Source organism: Rhinopithecus roxellana, chromosome 11 (assembly GCF_007565055.1).
Source record: "Rhinopithecus roxellana isolate Shanxi Qingling chromosome 11, ASM756505v1, whole genome shotgun sequence".
Lineage (NCBI taxonomy): Eukaryota > Metazoa > Chordata > Mammalia > Primates > Cercopithecidae > Rhinopithecus > Rhinopithecus roxellana.
Genome location: NC_044559.1, coordinates 66,354,039 through 66,381,262, shown reverse-complemented (window position 1 = coordinate 66,381,262; position 27,224 = coordinate 66,354,039). Strand labels below are relative to the sequence as shown.

The window sequence follows — 27,224 nt, the reverse complement described above, 5'->3', positions numbered from 1 at the left end:
TGATACATGAACCTTTGGCAAATATTTTTCTTGAAAAATTCCACAGAAGCTGTTCTAATCCATCCCTATGCATGTACTACTGATTGTACCAAAAGCAAAAATGATGAGAAATTGATTATACTGCTCTTCTCAGATTGCTTTTGCTAAAATATGGGTGTTGCTGACTTGCGTAGCCTCTAGACAGACAGAAGCATGTGAGACAGGCTATATATCTTTTAAGGAAGAAGGGGCCTCTTTTGAAGTGTGCTTGAAAAATAACTTTAATGCAGTTTAGCATTAGCCCTCAACCCCTTTCTGTTCTCTTACTTGAAGTCTATGTGCATACACACATACACAACAACCAACAGATATTAGATTTGCAAATTTTATACTGTATCCTACTTACAAATGCTGTCTGTAAAGAAAATTATAGTAACTCTGTTTCAAGCCTTTGGTCTTTATAAGGACATAAATATCATAAGCAGAGCTCATATTATTATATTGTAAAAAGCTTTCATAAACATAAAACTATTTTAAGTCCGTAGAGATTTTGGTATAGATAATAGGAAATAAGCATCATTTATTTCATTAACTGAAGGCTTGACTATATGTCAATCACTGTACTAGATGCCAAAGACACAAATATGAGAGATGAATGTTCTAGGTTAGGTAGTCACGGAGTCTGTGGCTAAAAAAAAAAATTAATAAAAAATTAAAAGATAGATTAAAATATAATATTTACGGTGCTCTAAATAAAGTTTGAACCACATGTAGGCTCATGGGAGGAAAGCATTAAGCATTTTATGAGAATTGCTTAGAAAGAGTCATTTTAGCAGAAAGACAGGAGTTTCTAGGTGGAAAGAGAGAGAAAAATATCTATATAGATAATGCAGCATGTGCAAAAGCTAAAGGATGAAAGTTTAGAATAGACTTGGAGAATTATGATACTCAGAGCCAGTTAGATGCATTGGTGTTCAAGTTTATTTCACTTTTAAAAGTTATTTGCATTCTTTTTCTCAACAAATGATCACCTACACTTTGAAGCAAGCCATATCACTGACTTTGTGGAGCCGGTTTTCTGGCAGTAGAGATAGGCAATAAACAATTACTATAATAAATAAGTGTTTATTATCAAAGGTAGAAAAGTATGAATGCTATGGGGAAAATCGATCATATGAATGGGATTGGAAGAGCAGAGAAGGACTGTAGTACAAGTTGCAGTATTAAGTAGTATCATCAGTACTTGCGTCATCAAAAGCTAAGCTATTCGCAAAAGCTTACGGAGGCTGAGGAAGTTATTCAGGTTGACATCACTCTGATGTGATGTCATCACTGGGAAGAGTTTCTAGGCAGAGATCAAAACTGAAGCTTGCCAGGTGGTATCAGAAACAACAAGGGGGCCGTATTGGAAAGAAGTGAGTGAGGTAAAAGTAGAAAGGTGACAGATAAGAAGAAAGCAGAAACTAGAGAGACTTGTATGTTATTTATCTACTTTGCATTTTTCTCTGAGTGAAATGAGGAGTCAATGAAAAAACTTTTAACAGAAAAGTGACACAGTGATGGAAAGTTTCATCAGCCTACAACTGTAGGATAATGAATTGTCCCAAACAATGGATATAAACTCTTACAATTATTTGCTCTCATAGCTAAGGTAAATGAATAATATCCCTTTACACTATTTACATTTTTAGAAGGAAGTGAATTGTAGGAGTTGAGAGTGTAGCCTCTGGAAATTGTACCGTCCATGTTAAAAATCATGACTTTAACTCACACTAGACTTATAGTTTTAGTTGAGTTATTTAGCCCCTCTTTACCTGAAATTAGTCCTTCTTTTTTCTTCTTTTGAGACAGTGTCTTACTCTGTCACCCAGACTGGAGTGCAGTGGCACAATCATAGCTCACTGAAGCTTCGACCTCCTGGGCTCAAGCGATCCTCCTGCCTTAGCCTCCCAAAGTGCTAGGATTACAGGCGTGGGTCACTACCTGACCAGATTATTCTTCTTTAATATAGATTTAACAAAAATAGATCTTTGTACAAAAGGGTTGTGAGAATTTGATCCAATACATTGTAATTGTACATAATAATGCCTGGAAAAAAACGTAATGCTCAATACATTTTAGTTGACATTGTAATTACCATTAGGAAGGAAAATAAGACATGTTACCCAAGTCACATCAGTCTGGTACAAATGGAAACACAAAAACAAAAACCAGACACAACACAACACACACACACACACAGAAGAGAATGTCCATAACGCTGACTTCATGTACTTTGTCAAAACTCTTAATTTTCCTTAAATCCATTCAAATATTTCTGAATATATGTGTTTCTCCAAGCTCATGTTAAGTTACCACATGGAGGGCTCCTCTCCTGCTTACATTTGTTATAGACAGTCTCTTGTTTACTATATATGAGGATATGGATGCTGATGTCTATGACAAGATCATCCAAGGACTGTTGTCAGCCTATTTCAATGGTCCTACTGTCATGATCATCAATGGCAGAATTATTGACTAGCCAAAAGTCTTTAAAGGAAAAGCTAGAGAATGATGTTCATAGGGAGTTTATAAAGGTTTAACATATTTCTGGGAATCTAAAAAGACAAGAGCAAACTATATATACTCAGGAAACACTTGGAAAGGCCCTAAGCTGTCATCTCTGGCTGACCTTGAAACTCTGCAAATGTGGTAAGTAAAGGTCAAGATGGAACAACTCCATAAAGCAGCTAGACCTAAAAGATGTATCTATAAAACACTCTACCCCCAACAGCAGAATAAGTCTTCTTCTCAAGTGCACCTAGAGTGTTCTTCAGTATAGATCATGTTAGGTCATAAAACCAATATCATTAAATTGAAAATGATTGAAATAATACACACTCTATTCTCTGACAAAAATGGAATGAAATTAGAAATTAATAATGAAGGAAACTTTGGAAATTCACAAATGTGTGGTAATTATGCAATATTCTTAAATAATCAGTGACTCAAGGAAGAAATTTTTAAAAAATCAGACAAATAAAAATACATTATAACTTGTATTTTAATCTCTAATCAACAATGTAATCTTTATCACAAAGACATTGGAAAAGGTTAAGCAAACTAAAGAAGAGCAAAAGAGAGGTCAGCTGTGGTGGCTCATGCCTATAATTCCAATATTTGGGGGGCTGAGGTAGGTGGATTGCTTGAGCTCCGGAATTTGAGACCAGTCTGGGTAATATAGAGAAACCCCATCCCTACCAAAATACAAAAATTAGTCCAGTGGTGTGCACCTGTGGCCTCAGCTACTGAGGAGGCTATGGTGTGAGAATCACTGGGTCCAGGAAGTCAAGGCTGCAGTGAGCCATGATCACACCATTTCACTCCAGCCTGGCTGATGGAGGACGTTGGAGGTGACTCTGAAAAAAAAAAAAAAAAAAAACTAAACAATACAATAGAAATAATAGAGACTTCAGTGGAAAATAATAAAAGAGGGATTAGGAAAACAGTAGAGATAAGAAATGAAGCCAAAATCAATTCTTTGAAATCATAAACATAATTGACAAATCTCTAGCTAGATTGACCAGGAATAAAAGAAGTAAGATGCAATTTACTAACTTGGAATGAAAGAGAGGACCTTCTATTTAGCTTACAGGAATAAAAAATGTTATAAGGGAATATTATATACAATGTATGCCAACTAGACAAACTAGATGCAATGGACAAATTCCTGGAGGCAAACTATTCAAATTGACGTGAGAAAAAAAAAAAAAAATCGGGGCGGACTGATAAGTAAATAGACTGACTTAGTAATCAAAAAGATCTTCCCAACAAGGAGAATTCTACATCAGACAGATGCTTTACTGGTAAATTCTACCATTAGAGAATATTTAATACCCCTTCTCTGTTAGTCCGTTCTTGCACCACTATAAAGAACTATCTGTTACTGGGTAATTTATAAAGAAAAATAGGTTTAAGTGGCCTCAGGAAACTTTCAATCATGGCCGAAGGTGAAGGGGAAGTTGGCGCATCTTACATAGCCAGAGCAGGAGAGAGAAAGGATGGTGCTACACACTTTTAAACAAACAGATCTTGTGAGAATTCACTCACTGTCACCACTGTTACCAGAACAGCAAGGGAGAAATGTTCCCACATGATTCAATCACCTCCTACTAGGTCCCTCCTCCTACATTGGAGATTACAATTTAACGTGAGATTTTGGTGGGGAAACAAATCCAAGCTATATCATGAAACCACTGGCCCCTCTGAAATCTTATGTCCTTTTCACATTGCAAAATACAATAATCCTTTCTCAACAGTCCCCCAAGTCTTAACTGATTTCAGAATTAACTCAGAAGTCCACAGTCCAAAGTCTCATCTGAGACAAGGCAAGTCCCTTCTGCCTATGAGACTGAAAAAACTTACAAGATATAATGGGGATACAGGCATTGGGTGAATACATCCATTCCAAAAAGGGAGAAATCAGCGAAAGCAAAGGTGCCACAGTTCCCATGGAAATCCAAAACCCAAGAGAGCAGTCATTAAATCTTAAATCTCCAAAATAATCTCCTTTGACTTCATGTCTCATATCCAGGCCACACTGATGCAAGGGGTGGGCTCCCAAGGCCTTGCACATTAATACCTCTCTGACTTTGCACAATACAGCCCTCTTGTCTGCTTTCATGGGCTGGTGTTTAGTGCTTGTGGCTTTTCCAGGTGAAAAGTGCAAGCTATCAGTGAATCTACCATTCTGGGGTCTGGAGAATAGTTGCCTTCTTCTCATAGCTCCACTAGGCAGTGCCCCAGTGGGAACTCTGTGTGGGGGCTCCCACCTCACATTTCCCTTCCATGGTGCCCTGGTAGAGGTCTTCCATGAGGACTCCACCCCTGTGGAAGACTTCTGCCTGGACATCCAGACATTGCCATGCATCCTTTGAAATCTAAGTGGAGGCTTCCAAGCCTCAACTCTTGTCCTCTGTGTATCCACAGGTTTAACATCACATGGAAGCTGCCAAGGCTTATGGCTTGCATGCTCTGAAGCAGAGGCCTGAGATATAACTGGGGACCATGTAGGCATGGCTAGAGATGGAATGGCTGGATGCAGGGAGTAGTGTCCTGAGGTTGCATAGGGCAGTGCAGCCATGGGCCTGGCCCACAAAACCATCCTTTCCTCCTAAGCCTCAAGGCCTGTGATGGAAGAGGCTGCCATGAAGGTCTCTGAAAGAAAAGCATAATCTGTGGACCCCTTAATCATATATGTAGATGAAATTTCTGCTTCTACTTATGTTATCAAGTCTTACCATTTTTAATGTAAATGTTAATAGCTATCAAGCACTGTTTCAGCACTGTCATTAATAATGATATCATATAATATGTATTTCTAATAATATAAGAAAGTTTGCTGACTTTAGCTTGTAACAGTAGCTTGTAGTATTAGGTACTTTTATATGAGCACCTAATGTGTGAAAAGTAATATGTATTAAATATCATATATATGATGTATATGATACATACCAAACTATAAATATTATAATATTGTTAACAGTATTTTTCTTATTTTTCAAAATATGATTATAATAATATTATTAATATTCTGGCAACTAAAATGTTGGTGCCACACATTAAGAATGGAGATACCAGAGCCAGAAACCTTGGTTTAAATTTTTTTATAAACCTTCATTAACTCTGGTAGATATTATCAAGTATTAGCACTTTCATAGCCAGGTATACACTATACTCATATTGGAAATATGAAGAGAAAGACACATTTTTTATCCATTCCTCAGTGCATATATCACATTGAGAAGGGATGAAAATGTTCCTGGGCCTTATATTTCTTCTATTGTGTATTTCATATTTCACAGTTATCAGAAAGAGTCCATATTTTTTCTTTGTATCTTTTCTTGCTTTCTTATTTTTTGTTTATATTTTCTTTTGTTTCATCATCCTTGTGCTACACAACCGAGTTCTTTTAACTGAGCACTTATAGCTGAGCACATGTGGTTTTTCAAACATTATATAACCTTAAATATACCCCCTGAGGTGCATTTTTCCTCATGCCTTACCATTCTCCAGAATGCTGCTTCTAATTTTACTGTACTTCTACATTTTGGAAATTATTTTTTAAAGAAAATATTCTTTATAGAATTTATTTAAAATAGTCTGTTTAATCGCATGTGCACGTAACTTTTAAGAAGGCAAAAGTGAAAGCTACCAAACTTCTGAAGGCCTGATCCCAGAACTGAATCAGTAGAAATAATACACCATCATATATTGGTCAAAGCAAGAACAATTCCTGCCCAGATTTAAGGTGAAAGGAATAAAAGAGTATTTTACTTGTTAGGAAACAAAAACTGTTTTCCATCTTAGATCTAATTCAAGTAATTCAAGGAGATGAGAAGGTTCATAAAGTGAAGCTCTGAACTTAAAGATGTAAGTTTAGGCAAGATTGTGTGTGGATATTAGTGTATTATTCCATTTTTCATGCTGCTGATAAAGATATACCTGAGACTACGCAATTTACAAAAGAAAGAAGTTTAACAGACTTACAGTTACACGTGGCTGGGAAGGCCTCACCATCATGGCAGAAGGTTAATGGCATGTCTCACATGGCAAAACAAGAAAAGAGAGCTTGTGAATGGAAACTCCCCTTTTTAATACCATCACATCTTGTGAGATCTACTCACTTTCACGAGAAGAGTACGGGAAAGACCCACCTTCATGATTCAATTACCTCCCACAAAGTTCCTTCCATGAGATGCGGGAACTGTGGGAGTTACAATTCAAGATGAGATTTCGATGGGGACACAGCCGAAACCATATCATTGTTAATGATAGCTACATTTTATAATGAATACATAATTTTTCTGATCCTTCATCCCATGAGTTAAAAAAATATTTTAGAGTACACACTCTTAATATTTAAGAATTATACATGTATTTTATTAGTCATTAAAGTTTCAATGTTCAGATATCACATACAAAATGATTAATTGTATTACATATAAGTCAACGTTATAAATGATTGTATTAATTACATCAAAATTGTCAGTCTGACTTTATTTATGGTCTGCCTGGATTGCCATGGTTTTGACCATGGTCAGTAATAACGTGACTGATTTAGCTGTTTTAGCAGAGGAATGGAAGGTGATTTTTCCATCTCTGTTGGTGTTCACTTCTGCACACATCATTAATGTTACCTTTAATCTCAGGTTTATTTGCAGACATATTTCTCAGCTATTTCTTCATTTTTGGGGCTTTAGTTTGGTGTAAAATTAATACTGTAAAATACAGATCCCTTTACCTGGCCAAATGTAAACTAAAAGTCATTGCAATGTATTGAAAGCAAACAAACAAGAGAGAATGCTGCTTGTGATGCTTACTTTTATGTGTCAGCATGACTGGTTTAAGGCACATAGAAAGAGCTGGCAAAACATTATTTCTGGATCTAAGAGATTTTTTAAAAAAGACACTAATATTTGAATCAGAAGACTGAGTGAAGAAGATCTGCTCTCGCCAATATGGGCAAGCATCATCCAGTCCATTGAGGGCCTGAATAGAACAAAAAGACAGAGGAAGGGTGAGTTCTCTCTTCTTGAACTTGAACTTCCATCTTCTCCTGCCATCAAACATTAGAGTGCTTAGTTCTCAGGCTTTCAGATTCTGAGACTTATATCAGTGGGTCCCCTGGTTCTTAGGCCTCTGGACCTAGCAAAAAATGCACCACCAATTTTTCTTGTTCTCTAATTTTCACATGGTAGATGGTCTTAGCATTCACAACAAATGATATGGCTTGGCTGTGTCACCACCCAAGTCTCATTTTGAATTCCCACGTGTTGTGGGAGGGACAAGGTGGGAGGAAATTGAATAATGGGGGCAAGTCTTTCCTGTGCTGTTATTGTGATAGTGAATAAGTCTCACAAGATCTGATGATATTTTCAAAAAGAGGAGTTCCCCTGCACAAGGGCTCTGTCTCTTTGCCTGCTGCCATCCATGTAAGATGTGACTTACTCCTCCTTGCCTTCCACCATGATTGTGAGGCTTCCCCAGTCATGTAGAACTGTAAGTCCAGTTAAACCTTTTTCTTTTGTAAATTGCCCAGTCCCTGGTATGTCTTTATCAGCAGTGTGAAAATGAACTAATAGAGTAAATTGGTAACAGAAGTTGAGTGTTGCTGAAAATAGACCCAAAAATGTGGAAATGACTTTGGAACTGGGTAACAGGCAGAGATTGGAACAGTTCACAGGGCTCAGTAGAAGACAAGAAGATGTGGGAAAGTTTGGAGCTCTCTAGAGACTTACTGAATGACTTTGACCAAAATGCTGATAATGATATTAATGATGAAATCCAGGCTGAGGTAGTCTCAGATGGAGATGAGGAACTTGTTGCTAACTGGAGCAAAGGTGACTCTTGCTTTGTTTTAGCAAAGAGACTGGCAGCATTTTGCCCCTGCCCTAGAGATTTATGGAACTTTGAACTTGAGAGAGATGATTGAGGGTATCTGGTGGAAGAAATTTCTAAGTAACAAAGCATTCAAGAGGTGACTTGGGTGCTGTTAAAGGCATTCAGTTTTATTAGGGAAATGGCATAAAAGTTCAAAAAATTTACAGCTTGATAATTTGATAGAAAAGAAAATCCCATTTTCTGAGGATAAATTCAAGCTGGCTGCAGAAATTTGCATAAGTAACCAGGAGCTGTATGTTAATCATGAAGATAATGGGACAAATGTCTCCAGGGTATGTCAGAGGTCTCATGACAGCCCCCCCCCAACCACCAGTCTGGAGGCCTGGGGGAGAAAAGATGGTTTTGTGGGCTGTGCCCAGGATCCCTGTGTTGTGTGCAGCCTTGGAACTTGTTTTCCTGTGTCCCAACTGCTCCAGCTATGGCTGAAAGGGACCAACATAGAGCTGGGGCCCTGCCTTCAGAAGTTGCAAGCCACAAGCTTCAGTAGCTTCCACATAGTATTGAGCTTGTGAATGCAGAGAAGTCAAGAATTGAAGTTTGAGAAGCTCTACCTAGATTTCAGATGTGTGGAAATGCCTTGTACGTCAAGGCAGAAGTTTGCTTCAGTGGCAGGGCTATTGTGAAGAACCTCTGCTAGTGCAGTGCAGGAGGGAAACTTGGGGTCAGAGCCTCCACACAGAGTCCCTACTGGGGCATCACCTAGAGGAGCTGTGAGAAGATGGCCACAGTCCTACAGAACCCAGAATGGTAGATCCACCAACAGCTTGAACAGTACATCTGGAAAAACCACAGACACCCAACACCAGCCCATGAAAGCAGCCAGGAGGGGGCTACACTCTGCAAAACAACAGGGATGGAGTTGTCCAAGGCTATGGAAGCACACCACTTACATCAGTGTCACCTGGATGTGAGAAATGGAGTCAAAGGAGATCATTTCAGATCTTGAAGATTTGACTTATCTGCTGGATTTTGGACTTGGGGGCTGTAGTCCCTTTGTTTTGGCCAATTTTTCCCATGTGGAATGGCTGTATTTACCTGATGCCTGTATCCCCACTGTATCTAGAAAGTTACTAACCTGCTTTTGATTTTACAGATGCATAGGTAGAAGGAACTTGCCTTGTCTCCAGTGAGACTTTGGACTGTGGACTTTTGAGTTAATGCTGAAATGAGTTAACACTTTGGAGGACTATTGAGAAGGCATGATTTATTTTGAAGTGTGGGGACATGAAATTTGGGAGAGGGCAGGTGCAAAATGATATGGTTTGGCTGTGTCCCAGCCAAATCTCACCTAGAGATAGGATCTCATTATGCTATGCAGGCTGGTCTCAAACTCCTGACACAGGTGATCCGCCCATCTCAGCCTCCCAAAGTGTGGAGATTATAGGCATGAGCTACTGTGCCTAGCCATAGATCTCATCTTGAATTCCCGCGTGTTGTGGGAGGGACCATGTGGGAGATAATTGAATAATGGGGGCAAGTCTTTCCCCTGCTATTCTCAGGACAGTGAATAGTCTCAAGAGGTCTGATGGTTTTAAAAAGAGGAGTTCCCCTGTAGAAGCTCTCTCTCTCTCTCTTTGCCTGCTGCCATCCATGTAAGAAGTGACTTGCTTCTCCTTGCCTCCCACCATGATTGTGAGGCTTCCCCAGCCACGTGGAACTGTAAGTTCCAATTAAATCTTTTGCTCTTGTAAATTGCACAGTCTTGGGTATGTCTTTTTGGCAGTGTGAAAATGGACTAATACAACAAATTCCCATAACCAATCAGCCAAATGATTGAGAGAATCTCTCTCTCTCTCTCTCTCTCTCTCTCTCTCTCTCTCTCTCTCTCTCTCTCTTTCTCACTGTCAGTACTAATATGTCCTTATAGCCTATTTGTTTTGTTTCCCTAAAGAAATCTGAATAATACACTGCTGGTTATCCCTTCACACTGTATACTTGCCACATCTCCCTCCAGATTCCTTGCTTGTCTCTAAAACATACAGAGACACACTGTCAGTCAGTATATAAAGCATTAGCTAAGTTTACTTTTGTATTATTTTATTTAAAGATAAATATAAAATTAAAGTCTGAATAGGAGTGGTAATAACATGGGTCTATGCCCCTAAAACATTAAAGATTAAGATCTGTGCATTTCACTATATGTAAATTGAATCAATCAATAAAGAAAAATATATTTATACTTTTTTTTCTCAATTTGATTTTAGGGGTTACCACAGTACACAATAGGAAAAATTTTGTCTAGATAATTGGACAATAAAAATAGCATTTTAGAAAGTTTCCTTCAGTGATTATAAGGGAATGGAATGCCAGAAGATATTAGTAGGCTATCACTGTGGTACAAGTATGAAATAACAAAGTTCTGAGTAAGGTAAGAGATTAGGACTATGACAAAGAAACACATCAGAGAGACTTTCTAAGGTAAGAAAGAATCACTTGGAAAATGTATAGAGAATTGGCTAGTAAAAGTAACTTGGGGATTTGAAGCCACATAGTCCGAAAAAATGGTGGTACTATTAGCAATAACATAGTTACTGAATTTTGTAATTATTGATATGTTTAAAAAATAGATATGAACATATCATGTACCATGAAGAGGTGACTTTCAAACTTTAAAGGCTACAAGAATTCAGTGAGATTATTCAAAGTGCATTCTCTTGACCTCCCTTTTCAGAGCTTCTGATTCAGAAGATCTGGGACAAGATCTTGGTCTTTCTAGTGTGGGTATACCTGAACTATACTCTCAGAAGCATTGTCATAAATATGCATAGGAAAAGCAACCCAATAAAATCTTTGGTAAAATTTTTTGAAGTTGAGATATTGGCTACTAATATAAGAATTTTAGTTCTCCTTAATAATATGTAAAATTTTATTTGAATTAGTTTGGTGGCTATTACACAGTTATTAAAAACACTTTGGATAAGAAAATGAAGTTTGTTATTTATAACAAACAGCTGAAAAATAAGTTTTGCAAAGGAGATAGATTTAGAACTGAAGATTTTTGGAAGATGTAAAAGCAGGACAAAGGTAGTTTACTTTTTGCATTTATAATTATCAAAGAATGCACTAAGAAAATGTAGCTGAAAAGAAAAAGTGGTAAAGTTAAAATTAATGGAAGAAAATAATGAAAATTAGAGATAATATTTCTAATATACATTTGAAACTAGGGATAACTTGATACAAAAACAAATGTGTTATTAGGGCATAGATGAAAATAATGGTTAAAATTATCAATGAAATTCTAGTTACATAAAAGGGGTAGCAGATGAATTTAATGTCAGAGGAATGGAATATTAATATAATTAGTCCCAAGATCAAATAAAGGAATAACTAAAAAAATAAAACCCAGAGCTTTGGAGATGGTCCAGAAGCAGCTATATTTTTAGATGAATCAAGTTTTGCTAAATAGAGTTGATAGTACGTTTTCTAAGTGGGATAAATAAGGGATTCTGTAGGGTCCTTGAACTTAGACAGGTGTTTCTATTCTTGTACAATGTGTTCACATTTCACTTGGCTTCTGCAGGGTATTCAGCATTCATGGGTCATTAAAAGGTTTTCCCCAAAAAATTACCTGGAAAAAAGTTACATGTTATAATTGTTTTTGTTCTACCAAAGGAAATTGTGGATGTTTTCATAAGCAGTATTTTATTGAAACTGACCATAATTTCTATATATCTATAATGTGGAAATTTGAGGAATTATCACAAATCTTCATGGCACCCAGAAGACAGTGTTCTCTTTTATTTTTGTGTTAATCAGTTTACTAATTTTATATGTAAAGATATACATTTTCAGTGGGGAAGGGAAAAATTTGATACTGTATTTTTTGAGGTAGTGCTCCTTTGAAGTATATTAGATGCACATTTTCAAATATATCAAGTATTTAAAACAAATGTTTTCCTGAATGGGACTCTTTGGGTAAAAATTACAGAGGTGAACTTAAGTTCATCTTGGCGGCAAAGGAAATTCATTGAAAGGACTTTGATTTCTTCCAGAATTCAAGGAACTGTCAAAAATGATAACATTTTAAGAAGCAGAAAGAGGAATTTCAAGATGAGGGATTAGAGGGCCTTTCCTCTAGACGCCCATTATTTTCGTGGTACAGATTGTACATCCATCTTCTGATTCTTTTCTCTAAATAAAAATTGTTGAAAGATGAAGTGATAATTATATAGTTTAGGTCAGGCATCCACACTTCCTTCCATTTACTGTATGTATGGAATCAGAAGTTCTATGCTAATAAATGATGGGCAAATACAGCTTTGAGAAAAAACTGTTAAGGTATAAACACTTTAAAAATAATACGAAGCAAAAGGCAATTAAAAGAAGGAAAAGTTAATCTTTACAATCAACATTGCAGAACAATTGGACAGCCATATGTAAACAAATAAACTGCAATCCATACCTCACACTATGTGCAAAAACTAACTTGAAAGACTTTCTATACATAATGTAAGAGCTAAAACTATAAAACATCTAAAAGATAATATTGGTAAAATTTTTTATGCATTTAGGGTTGGCAACAATTTCTTTTTTTGTTTGTTTGTTTGTTTGAAGATGGAGTTTTGCTCTTGTTGCCCAGACTGGAGTGCAACGGTGTAATTTCGGCTCACCACGACTTCTACCTCTCAGGTTCAAGCAATTCTCCTGCCTCAGCCTCCAAAGTACCTATGATTAGAGGCATGTGCCACCACGCTTGGCTAATTCTGTATTTTTAGTAGACACAGGATTTCTCCATGTTGGTCAGGCTAGTTTCGAACTCCTGACCTCAGGTGATCCCCCGACCTTGGCCTCCCAAAGTGCTGGGATTACAGGTGTGAGTCACTGCACCCGACTGGCAACAATTTATTAAATATAACAAATGCAAATCTATAAAAGAAAAAATTTAAAATTTGACTTCATCGAAGTAAAAATGCATTTGCTCTTCAAAAGACACTGATAATAGACTGAAAAAGCAACTGATAGAAAAGGAGAATATATTTGCAAAATGTATCCAACAAGTGACTTGTTTGGGGAATATGTGAAAACACAATTTAATAAAAATGAGACAATTATAAAATGGCAAAAAGGTTTAACAAATTATTACAGATTTCCAAAAATATAAGAATGTGAAAAGTTGCTCAATATCATTAGCTAACTGGGAAATGCAAACTAATACCTCAATGAATATCACTACATGCACACCAGAATGGCCAAAATTTTAAAAAGACTGACAAGTGTTGGTGAAAATGTGGGGGATCTGAAATGTCCATACATTGCTGGTAAGAATGTAAAATGGTATACGCACATTGGAAAAATAGTTTGGCAATTTCTTTATAAGTTAAACATTACTGAACAATGAAAATATGATATTATCGATACATAGCAACTTGGATGAATCTCTAATGCTTTATACTGAGTTGAAAGAAGCCAATCTCCAAATCTTTATACTATACAATTCCATCTAAATATCATTCTCATAAAAATGAGAGTATGGTGGTGGTGAACAAATCAGTGGTTGCGAAGGATTAAACTTTGGGGTTGGAATACACAAAGTAGTTATTTCATCATAAAACCATTCTATATCCTGATTGTGGTATTGACCACACAAACATATACATAACTGAAAATTAATAGACTTGCTACCTGCCCAAAAATTCTTTTTTTTTTTTTTTTTTTTTTCGAGACAGAGTCTGGCTCTGTGCAATGGCATGATTTCAGCTCACCGCAACCTCCGCCTCCTGGGTTCAAGTGATTCTCCTGCCTCAGCCTCCCAAGGAGCTGGGACTACAGGCACGCACCACCGCACCCAACTAATTTTTGTATTTTTAGTAGAAACGAGTTTCCACCATTTTGGCCAGCATGGTTTCAATCTCTTGACCTCGTGATCCACCCACCTTGGCCTCCCAAAGTGCTGGGATTACAGGCGTGAGCCACTGCACCTGGCCCCAGAATTCTTAATACAACATTTAGACGTACACATATCACATAGCCTAGCGATTACGCTCTTAGATATTTACTCAAGATAAATGAAAGCAGAGATTCATTCAGGGATGTATACAAGAAAGTTCATAGCAGCTTTATTTGTGACTGGAGGCAACTCAAGTGTTCATCAACATGTGAATAGATAAATGAATTGTAGTATATCCATACAACAGAATAACACCTAGGCAATAGAAATAAATAAACTATCGATAAACGAAACAACATGGAATTCACAATCATTATGCTAATCGAAAGAAGCCAGGCACACACCTAAGAAAAGAATATATACTGTAAGGCCGGGCAGGGTGGCTCATGCCTGTAATCCCACCCCGTTGGGAGGCTGAGGCCAGTGGATCACCTGAGGGCAGGAGTTTGAGACCAGCCTGGCCAACACGGTGAAACCCCATCTCTACTAAAAATACAAAAATTAGCTGGGCGTGGTGGCAGGCACCTGAAATCTCAGCTACTCAGGAGATTGAGGCAAGAGAATTGCTTGAATTCAGGAGGCAGAAGCTGCAGTGAGCCAAGACAGCACCATTGCACTCCAGACTAGGAGAAAGAGCAAAACTCTGCTTCAAAAAGGAAAAAAAAAAAAAAAAAAAAAAAAAAAGAATACGTACTGTATAAATGATTCCATTCCTATTTTGCTGACAGAAAGTGATCAGTGTTTGCATAGAGTGAGAGATATGAATGGGGAAAGGAAACGTTGTCATAAGGAAATTTCTGGCAATTATGGATAGGATTACTGTCTTAATCATGGTGATATTATCTTGATAACACATGTGTAATAAAAATTCTACATTTTAAATATATGAAGATAATCGTGTAGCATTTTCATCTTTATCCTACAGAAAACTCGAATTCATGTAAATTCACATGTTGGGATTGATATTTCTCCTAAGTCTCTCTTTTTTTTTTCTTGAGTCAGAGTCTTGTTCTGTTGCCCAGGCTGGAGAGAAGTGGTGGGATCTTGGCTCATTGCAAGCTCCGCCTCTGGGTTCACACCATTCTCCTGCCTCAGCCTCCCAAGTAGCTGGGACTACAGGTGCCCGCCACCATGCCCGGCTAATTTTTTTTTGTATTTTTAGTAGAGACTGGGTTTCACCGTGTTGGCCAGGATGGTCTTGATCTCCTGACCTCATGATACCCCTGCCTCAGGCTCCCAAAGTGCTGGGTTTACAGGCATGAGCCAATGTGCCCGGCCCTAAGTCTCTTTTAATCTACAGTGGTTCTCTTTCCATTTATTTTTAAATTGTTTTCTGTGATTCATTTATTGAGAAGTCAAGTTGTTTATATTATGGAGTTTCTCATCATCTTGATTGTACTTTCCTTGGTTTAACTGTACGTGTTGCTCTGTCCCATATGTTTCCTATAAATTTTGACACTTAATCAAATAACATTTTTTGTTTGTTTCTTCATTGGGTTTTCTCAAAACTGTTTCATAGATGGTATAATAGTCTGCTTGGGCTACCATTAAAAAACACCCTAGACTTAGTAGCTTAAGCAATAGTAAGGTGTTTTCTCACAGTTCTGGAGGCTGGAGGCCTGAGATCAAGGTACTTCCATGGTTAGTTTTTGATGAAGCTTCTCTGGCTGCTTTCTTGTGTCTTCACATAGCCTTTCCTCTGTGTACCCTTGGACAGAGAGAGAGGGAAGAGAGAGAAAGAGAGACAAAGAGAACACCAGTCCCATCAGATTTAAGAGCCCACCCATATAAACTCATTTAGTCTGGTTACCTTCTTAAAAGGCTCTATCTCTCTATAATAGTCACACTGGTAGTAAGGGCTTCAACATAAAATTGTTAATGGTGAGGGGGACAACTCAGGCCATAGCAGATCATGTTGAATTAATTATTCTATTGAGAGGTATATATGTGGCTTTATCTCTTTTTTGTGATATTAGCAGCATTTGGTGCTCAATGCCATGATCCATTCATTTATGAGGGGTTGTAAAATGATGGCACTCTGATATTATTATTCTTCTTAAATTATTAGCTGAAATTATTTCTTAATGAGACACTTTTTAATCAATTGTTTGTTTACCCCATGCTAAGGTCATATGGAAAAAGCATGCTATGTTTTCTTCTTTACTAATTTTCAAAATATTTCTCTAGCATGCTCCAAAAGAAGTGATCAATATGTTATTTTGCAACAGTGCCATAAACTTATGAATTTAAACATATTTGATCTGTTTCAAATCATTACTGATATTAACCTTATTGATGCTCAAATTGCCTTATCTTTAGCTAAAAAACACCTTTTGGCTCTTGAAAACTTTTCACATCAGTTTAGTAGTCTTGGAATTCTTTCTTGCTACTTGGTGTGAGCAGGTGTTTCACAGCCATTTGTTGATTTTTCTGCCCTGGACCTGAAATCAGCTCTCTCTCAGAAATCTTAACTGCTTTTATTAGTAAATAGTATTTCAAAACCATAGTCTGATCATTAGAAATATTCATTGCTTCTTTAATGGCCATTATATTTAGTTCTGTGTTTCAGCATTCAGAGCTATGTTGTATGCATTATGTTTCTTAAGATAAACTACAACCTGAGTTTAAACTTCCACTGCCAATTCAAAATCAAAACCATAGGTTTTCTATTTTACCTCTTTAATTTTTAATTTCTATCTCTTTATCATCCCCTGCCAAGAATCCAGCTTTCAATACTGAAAATAATAGAATTAGAATGCCACATAATAATGTACTTATTTAATTTATTGTAAAATACTCCTATAACTATCTTAGAATCACAACATACCACCAATATGATTACTGTAGATAGTTTAGTGTTTTGTGTTTTATAATTTCCTTGGTAATTCAGCTATATTACACAGTGGGTGTGATGTCAATACTACTTTTAAAATTCACCTGGGATAGTTCTTTTTGTTTGTGCTTATGCCAACAATTGAATATACATTTAAATTGAATTATTTTATTTTATTTTTAGAGAAGTCCTTGAATTTAATTAGTTTTAAAATAATATATAACATATGTAGCTCTAAAATTTAAAAAATGTGATATAGTTAATGAAATTTAGTTTCAACGTCCATCCTCTCCACATATTCCCTCTATTTCTCGTAAGTAACAATTTTTTATGTTACAGTCTATCTTTGATTTTTTAACGTGTATATGTATTCCTTTGTAAATATGCATATGTATTCTTCTTAAAAGTTAGTATATTATCGGCCCTTATTTCCAAATTGTTTTTTTTACTTAATATAGCTGAAAATAATTCCATAGTAATAGGTAAAGATATCTATCACTTATCATTACATTTGAATTATCATCTGCTTTAGGATGTATCACCACTTATTTACCCAGACCACTATTGATGTATATTTAGGTGGTCATTTATCTTCCATTATTATAAATGGGAAAATGTCCAGATGTGGGATTTATGGGTTAAAAAGCAAACATTAATATCATTTTGATAGCTTATGCCATACTCTCCTTCATAAATTTTATAATACTCATATTAACACCACCCATGTCCAAAGTGTCTGTTTTCCTGCGGTCTCACCAACAGAGTACAGTGTCCAACTGGGACAATTGCTAATCTAAGCGGCTAATGAAATCTTAATGTAGGATTAATTTATAATTTCCTTCTTATGTATAGAGATAAGCCTCTTTGCTTAACTTTGCTTATGATCAAGAGTCATTTGCCTTTCTCTTCCTGTGAACAGTTTTATCTTTAGCCCCAAACTTTTTTGTTTTGTTTTGTTTTGTGACAGAGTTTGGCTCTGTCACACAGGCTGGAGTACAGTGGCACAATCTCAGCTCACGTAACCTCTGCCTCTCCCGGGTTCAAGTGTTTCTCCTGTCTCAGCTTCCTTAGTAGCTGGGATTACAGACACACCATCACTCCCACCTAATTTTTGTAGGGTAGAGACAGCTTTTCACCGTGTTGGCCAGGCTGGTCTCACACTCTTAACCTCAGATGATCCGCCCACCTCAGCCTCCCAAAGAGCTAGGATTACAGACGTGAGCCACCGTGCCCGGCCAGCCCCACACTTTTTAAATCCCTCACTGGCCCTCTTTTTAGCTAATTTGTAAATCTATCTATATATATTAGCGATATGAACATTTTGTCTCTACATAAATTTCAGGTATTTTCTCAGTTTGTCACTTGTGGTTTTACTTTTTTATTGTGTCTCACCATGCAATTTTGCAATATCATTAAACTTATCTCTCTTTTTCTTCATGACTTCTTGACTTTGAGCCGTAGTTAGGAAAGGTTTACCTACTTTCACATTAGAGTAAAATTCATCCACATCTATGACTAATGTCCCTTTTTTTTTACTATTTATTATGAATATCTTCTTCATTTGGGGTTTACTCATGTATATTCCATGAAGAATGTAACTCCTATATAACCCCTTTATCATATGTTACATTTCATCTATAATTTTGACTATTTGTAGATTTTACAGTCAGTTTTAATGGTGTAAAATATGTTTCTGTTTTTTGTTTTCCCCTCATTTACTGCCCAGGAGAATTTCCCTTCTTGTCTCAGAGTTGAGGCAAATAAGTAGTAACAAGAAGCCCATTTTGGGATGTGTTGGAACATCTGGCAGTCTGGATTTTTAATGAAAGCTCTGTTTCAGATCGTCCCTTTAACTTAAATACATCTTTTAATCTCCCCAGTCTCCCAAGTCATCATCTGTAAAATGTAAATGATTTACAGAGTTATTGGTGATTATTTATATAAAGCAGTTAGCACAGAGTAGGTTTCCGTAATTGGAAGCTATATTATTTTACTCTTATGGTTATTAATTTTACAAATGTGTATACTACACAGTTTTATGATTTGACTTCTTCACTTTGGGAAAAGAATGTTGCAGTACACAAAGGAAGATTATACAATTAGAAGAAATTTCTTCATGAAGAAATGTATTTTGATTATTAAAATGCATTAAGAAATACCATCTTGGCTAGGCGTGGTGGCTCACACCTGTAATTCTAGCACTTTGGGAAGCTGAGGCGGGCATATCACCGGACGTCACCAGTCTGGCCAAAGTGGCAAATCCCTGTCTCTACTAAAAATACAAAAAATAGCCAGACATGGTGGCGCACGCCTATAATCCCAGCTATTCGGGGACTGAGGCAGGGGAACCACTTGAACCAGGGAAGCAGAGGTTTCAGTGAGCCGAGATCAAGCCACTGCACTCCAGCCTGGGTGACACAGCAAGGCTCCATCTCATAAATAAATAAATAAATACCCTGTCTAGACATTAAGAGTATCATCAGAACCTATATTTAATTTACTATGGTTAATATAATTAGCTTGATATTAATCTTAAGAAATAATATATGGAACAAAATATGTTCGTATTAATTTCCAAGTATCTCACTATTTGGTACAAATTACTAATAGTTTATTACAATATATGTTGAAAGACCAAATAGCTATAATTAAGATGTATGCACCATTAAAATAAACTTTCATAATCAAAAATATACTCTCCCTCCACTTAATATCTATTTTCATGTGATGAAGTTTCAAATTAATTAGAGCCCTCTTAAGAAAAAAAATTTTCAAAAATCATCCAAACTAATATTTTCCATTTTCTTACTGATACACTAATTATGAATAACTAAACACCACGTTTGTGTCTGCTTTCCCTGGACTGCATAATTTTGAAACTTAATTTAGTAATGAAATTGTAACTTTGTTCCTCAGTTAATGAAAGGAAATAGATGAAGCAGATACACATATTACTTATTGTTCTCAATTATGTACTGAAATCTCAATGTCTTCCAGGGACTCCTGAGGATTACCCACGGTTTTTCCATATGCATCCTAGGACAGCAGAACTTAGTCTCCTGGAGCCAGTCAACAGAGACTTTCACCAGAAATTTGATTTGGTTATTAAGGTAAATTAAGCTAATATCTTATTTCCTTGTGTTTATGAACTGCTAATCAGATAAATTTGTAGAGGCTACTGTAGGCAGTTTTATGTTATAAAATTAAAATTAATGTGGACAGCAGCCAATTTTTGTTAAAAAAAAAATGTGAAGTCCGGTTTTAATATGTGGGATTGCTTTTCTCTAAAATAACTTTTTTTAGTACTATGGGGTAAAATGCTAAATATTCTTATATGTAACCAATGCCTTGGTTAAGTGTATACAATTCTACACAATTCATTACGTCTTCTCACATTTTTTTTCTACTAAAAAGAATTATTGTTTTACCACAAAAACATGACCAATTAAGATATCTAAAATGTGCTTGATTTATATCTGTTATTTTAATTTTGTTTTCACTTTTATTAGTTAATTTTATTTTAATGTATTTTTGTGTTTTTAATGCCGATTTTTCCAACATAAAAGTAAAAGGTCTTGCCTATCCAAAGATGCATTCAATACACATCTCATTATTTTCTTTGTATTGAAAGATGATCTTCGACCTGAAATAATTTTGAAGCTAAGTTAATCTATTTGGCATTTCACTTTTGGTTTAATAGTATATCTGTATTTTAATATAATCATTAAATAGATACTGTAAAAATGCAGATATTCTTCTAATTAATTTCAATGGACTTCATTGAGATGGTGAGATTTAATCTAAGCAGTGAAGGAAAAACAGGAATTTGCCAGGCAGAGATGAGGACTGGGAAAATTTGGGCATTGTAAGTACAACAAAAGGCAAAAGCAAAGATTCAGCACAAGTTTTGTATATAGTACACAACTTTCTCATATTTAAGTATGCAAAAAAACCTCTAGAAATGCATCCCAATGGTATTTTTCTTACCTTTTGAAAAATGTAAACATATTAAACGAAAAGGAAGTAAGGTAAGGAAGCTTACTGAGAATGAACATTGTTTAAGCTGCTTTATGTGCATTTTTCATTGAATTGTTGCCACAACTTTAGTATTACTCTCATTTGCACAAAATGTGGAAACTAAAGTTCAGATAAGGTAAGTGATTACCTTAGAGTTAATTACTAATAAGGGGCAGAGTTGAGATTCAAATTAATTTTATATACACTAAAGCCATACTCTTTTCACTTCACAAATATGCAGATACTTAGAAATCGTTGTCTGGTTAACAATTAATAGATATGTCTTTAGCACAGAACCTGTGTTTATTCAGCAATCCTTGTCCTTGAAAAACCTTTAGCCTAGAAAGGGAAACAGTCATATAATGAAATAAATCAGATATAATACATCAAATGCTAAGAGGAAGACATGTAAAGAATGGTAACGACACATGGAATAGGGACATTTAAATTAATCTGGAAACTCAAGGAAGATTTTCTGGAGATCACCCCAAGCTAAATGTTGCTGGACTGAAAGAGTATGGCCAATGAATAAAAGTAGGGAATATGTTTGAACATAAGGAGGTGCAGAAGTAAAAGCTTGGAAACATAATGCACAGGCTACAAGCAGTTAACAGGGAAATGAGGTATAGAGCCAGACCACGGAGGGAGCCTGCAGGGTGACTGCAGTTTCCTGGGATTTCATTTATTAGGGGTTTGGGAGTTATTCAACAAAAAACACCACTTTAACCGATTGTATTAAATTCCATGCATGAGATTCACTTTCTTACATTGACTATGTTGTTATGGGAGTATATAAAACTCCACAATGTGTACTGATTTTCTATTGTGGATCTCCCTGGAGTCTTGTGGTGCTACTTTCTATGGGAATTAAGAAATTTGACAAAGCACTGTTTCCAAACTGCCACATGTGAAACCAAAAATCAATTATTTTCCTTTATTATCGAATTCAGCTGTCCTGGTGTACCTGGGTACAGTGTAACTCAGTCCATCAATTACAGAAAAAAAAAAAAAAAAAAGCAATTACAATAGGTCACAGATTTTTTTGTCTTAATAACACTTTCTTTTATTAATGGAAGTTTTAACAGACATTATTAGATTCAAATTACTATGTTTTGTGTGAGGTCAAGGGCATAATAAGCCAAGCTATCTAACTGTAATAATAATGTGCCACCTGCTTGAATAATAACTGAGTATTGTGGCATTGTTCAGGGGACTATTGAAATGTTACAATCTCGCAGTTCTCTTCTACAGTAAATCTTTCAATTTCTTCTCTCTCTCTTTTTACTTTAATAATACTTCATTTTTTCATTGGCCCTAAAAGTTTTTGTTGGACTAGATCCCAATTTATGTTTCAAAAGCAGAGAAAAAATAAAATGAAGTATCGTCTCCTACATTTTGAAGAAGAATTCTGCTTTAAAAAGCTATGTGTGTATTTAACAGCTGGTGAGTGCTATGAATTAGAGATTTATCATGTTCATTTGTTCCTCTGTTTCTCCCAGTGATTTATTCAGCATTCTGACAAATAAAAATGTAAAGGTGAAACTTGGAAGACAAAGTGGAATAGTTCACAAACTTTAGAATCTGAAAAGATTAAAACATGCAACTGAAAAAGTTTATTCCATTCCAAAACACTATCCTAAATTTTATATAATTGTAATCATTTAAGCATACTTTAAAATGTGATATGCACTGTGAACAAGAATCATAGATTTGGTTTACCCAGGACAGTACATGTTTATGTCTGTTGTCTTTGTGTAATTATTCATAATACCTCTCTTGCTCTTTTAAATGTCCCAGTTTGTATAAGTTATTTGATCACTACACTCATAAAATAAAAACTACCTATGATGTAAAAATATGAAAGCACATTTGAGACGCTGGTAAGAGTGAATTAGTTCATGTGTGGACCATCTATTACAAAGTCCATAAAATCACTTTCAGTATTATAAGTGAAATATTTTAAAGTATTATTAGTTGATATATTTATATTTCAGGCATCTAATACAAAGCTACTGGTCATTAATTATTAAGATCAATTAAATGGATAAATTATGAATAATTTACTATCTCTCAGTTCTTCAAAGAACAATTGCATGTTTTAATCTAAATCCCTTTAATTAACAATGAAGACCAAAGATCACAATGAAATTATAAGCATAATTGTTTCATGTTTCCTCTGATTTTTATGTTGTTACTCACTGACCTACTTATTCTGTCTAGCATGCTGCCTTTTAACTTCTTTTCCTTCCAACTCATGAGCTCATTAACCCTGAGCTCTCACTACTTCCCTTGCACACCCTCTGTTCCAGACATACCTCTTCCAGTGCCCTCCACTGACCATGCTGTTTCTGACATCTAAGCATTTAGAGATACTGTCCCTCTTCCTGAATCATTCCTCCCTCTTCTTGTCAACAGTCTAATTCAAACTGATGCTTCAGTTTTTAACTAAGAAGACGTTTGCCCTAGAAAGGCGTAGCCACTGTTAGGAAGCCTCTTTTTTGCAGCCTGTTGGCCCCTAGAGTGGCCCCGATTACTCTATTGAATGTACCTGTTTATTTTCTCCCAACTTTTACAGGAGGACAGATTGCGAAACATTTAGTTACACTGTATCCCATGCCCCTACACCTACCTATATACAGCACATAGAAGCTGCTTAATAAACATTTGTTGTAATGATTTTCTCCCTGAGACAGTAAATCTTTTCAGACTATTGAATCTGTGTACCTACATCTTCACTCTATCCAAATACATACACTTGAATGTGTATGCATTTGATAAAATTTGATCTTGCATCTCTGTCCAGAAAAAAAAAAAAAAAAAAAAAAAAGATGCAAATGCGGCAAATAGATTTCCATATAAATTCAATTCCTAGAAAAAAGGTCAGACCTTTGTTACGGCACAACTAAAGCTATTTATGACTGCATCAAAAAAAGTGTTGTGTTTCTTCTAAAGAAAAAGTACATACCTGTCGTAGAAAATGAGCCAGGGAATTAAAAACTGGTGAGCTTGACTCTTAGTGCTGATGGGTCTGATGCCCTGGCAAGGTGTGGTCTTTGAGTAATTTGAGAGTTACAGGAAAACAGCATTTGAGAAATGATTGAGGGCTAAGAGGACAGCTACTACAACTCCTGTCCCTACATGAGTCACTAATGCTACAACTCTAGAAAATGTTTAGTCATTATTTGAGTAATGATAAAAATTGTATTTTACTTCATAGAAATTTAACAGTAAACCCTAATTCAATGATTTTAAAGCATATGGCATTTGCTACTTTTCAATTTGTCTAATCCTTGTTGAGTGCTTCTCAGGTGCCTGGCATTTTTCTTGGTGCCAAGGAGACATATTTTACTTCTGATGTCTACAGACATCTTTTCAATTATTGGTTGGATAACTGCTCCTAGTAGTATTTAATTATGATAAATTAAAAATATAGCAAACTATATATATCCTTTAAAAATTCCAAACCTTCTATTTTCTATTCTCTTTTTCAGTTAATCATATTTCAGTTGGTCACCCACCGAAGCTAGACACTGCCACTTCCTCAAAGGTCTCTACTCTCGAATGTTCCCACTCAGTCACTCATAGAATCCCTTTTTGATACCTTTGAAATTCTCTTGAATATCTCAACTCTGCTTATTCACTGCAATTCTTTAGTTCACATTCTCTTGGCCCATCATCTTACACAAGCAGTCTCTAAAACCATAGCTTCATTTCTGTGCATCTTATCCATCTTTTCACACTGCCAACAGAGTATCACTAAAACAACAAAAAATAGATCATACTGCTGCATGTTGCCTTCAAGCCAATTTACAATTTGCCCCCTACCTGAATTTCCCACAGAGACATTGTCAAGTTGAAAGATCACAGGTGTCTAAGTCAGGCAGAGTAGCAAGTCAAAGATCATCAGTCATCACTTCTCAAAATGAAAAGGATGGGACCTACTGTGAAAATGAAAAAGCTAATAAAATTAATTAAATCTGTTATGGAGATGTGAAATATAAGTTATGTTCTTTCTACTTTAATGTGTAAATCATCAGTTTTCAAAAAAAAAAAGAGAAAGAGAAAAGGATTGGCACTCCCATAAGGTGAGATTGAACAGGGGCCATCAGTGACCCAGAGTTAAGACAAGAGGAAAAAACATCAGGGCTGCTATTGCCATGCTACAAGAAGGAAGACAAATGCTGTGAATGGCATGTCTTCTATATCTGGAAATATTCTAGCAATATATTCCTACTCTTCTTCTTATGGCAAGAATGAAACACACACACACACACACACACACACACACACACAATCAGTTCAGTCCACTCTAACAAAGTACAAAAGACTGGGTGGATTATGAACAACAGAAATATATTTCTCACTCTTCCGGAGACTGGAAATCCATGCTCAATATGGCGGGTTCTAGTTAGGTTCCTTTTCTAGGTTGCAGATTGCCAACTTCTGTTTGTATCTTCAGTTGGAGGAGAGAGGGTGAGAGAGCTCTCTGGGATACCTTTTGTAAGGACACTAATTACTTTTATGAGAGCTCTATTCTCATGACCTAATTACCTCTCCTAATTGCATTACATTGGGGATTAGGATTTCAATGTATGAATTTGGAGAGTTACAAATATTAAGTCCATTGCACACCACATCTCAGTTCAATAGATTACTAAATAATATAATAAGTTTATCTTTTCTACCCCAATAGCCAGGTCTCTAAGGTAAGGCAAAGTAAATTAAATGTCTCTTATACATTTTAGAGAAAATCATTCCACAGAAATTTCAGGCATTATTTGTTCTTAGTAATGAAATAGCAATCTTTCCATGAATTTCCACACAAGCATTACAGTTTCTGAAATCAATTGATCTTTGATACACTGATAAGTGTTTATCTTTTAATTTTGTGTTCTCCTTTTTTTGTTAAACTTAGCAGATTGCCACATAAAGCATAATTTTTGTCATGATGTGTCATAGCGTCCAACTAACAAAAGGGGATGTTATCAACTGGGTTAAAACTAGGGGGCCAAGAAGAATTTGGGAGAAAACTATGTTCCACGAGGCTCTCTGTATAAGATTACTAATAATTCTAATTAATGATGAGGAAAATCCTTCATGTTAGGAAATTTGAACATATCACTGAATAAGCGGGAATGGTTAAGACAAATGACTATATCTGTTTTACCTTAACTGTAACAGAGTAAGTAAATGAGCTCAGAGGTAGAATATGAAATTTTAACTGCCTAAGGATGAAGTGATGCACATGGATAGAATTAAGGGATCAAATGCCAGATAAGGCAGCTAAGAGTATCCTTCAGGTTTTCTGCTACAGGGTGACGTTGTACACCACCTCCCACCAGAGAGTTCCTCCACAAGGTGCCTGATACCACATCCAATAACACATCATGAGAACAGCAACCATTTGACTCAGATAACATGCTGAAATACATCACAGAGGATGTAGAAGCTCAAAAAGAAGTCAATCTAAAAAACTTAACCTTTTAAAATTTTTGTCTTAATGAGTTAAGTTTAATCAAACAAAAATATTGCTGAAGAGTAACACTACCATGACTAGGAAATAATAAATAATACCAAAACACAAAACAAACAAACGAACAAAAAACAAAAACAAAAACAACAACCAAAAAAAGTATTTGTGTTTCTTCAGAAAGAACACTGTGTCTTTTTATTTTCCACTGGTTGGTCTCTAAAAATTCTAAGTACTGGCTTAAATTAATTAACTATTATGCCAATTATGGAAGCTAATAAAAGGAAAGGAAGTATGATGTCCTCGTCTCATAATGTTATTCATGCAGGAGTATTAGAACAGAAATACAATGTAGCAGTTGAATATAGTGGCTGTCGAAATGCACAAACTGACAAAAGACACACAGAGGTGACATTTTACTTGGCCTTCTTTCTTCCTCACAAGGTGACCTGTAACTGCTTGGGAAGAAGAAAGGCAATTTATCCATTCTTATCAGAGTACCTTGCTTTTTGCCAAGGCCTTCTTGTCGGCAAAGGTCATCGTAAGAGTACAACAGCAAGACCAAACATTGTAAAATGTTCAAAGGAAAGGCACTT

At 35.9% G+C, this 27,224-nt stretch overlaps 1 protein-coding gene across 12 annotated transcripts in view; it reads left to right on the top strand.

The window, feature by feature from the left end:
* Positions 1-27,224, top strand: part of PCDH15 (protocadherin related 15) — a 1,888,416-nt gene that overhangs the window by 1,470,767 nt on the left and 390,425 nt on the right. For all 12 annotated transcript variants that reach the window (XM_030941315.1, XM_030941316.1, XM_030941314.1 and 9 more), the window contains one exon: positions 20,139-20,251. In XM_030941315.1, the coding sequence (XP_030797175.1) occupies positions 20,139-20,251 (113 nt within the window). The remainder of the gene's footprint in view (positions 1-20,138; positions 20,252-27,224) is intronic.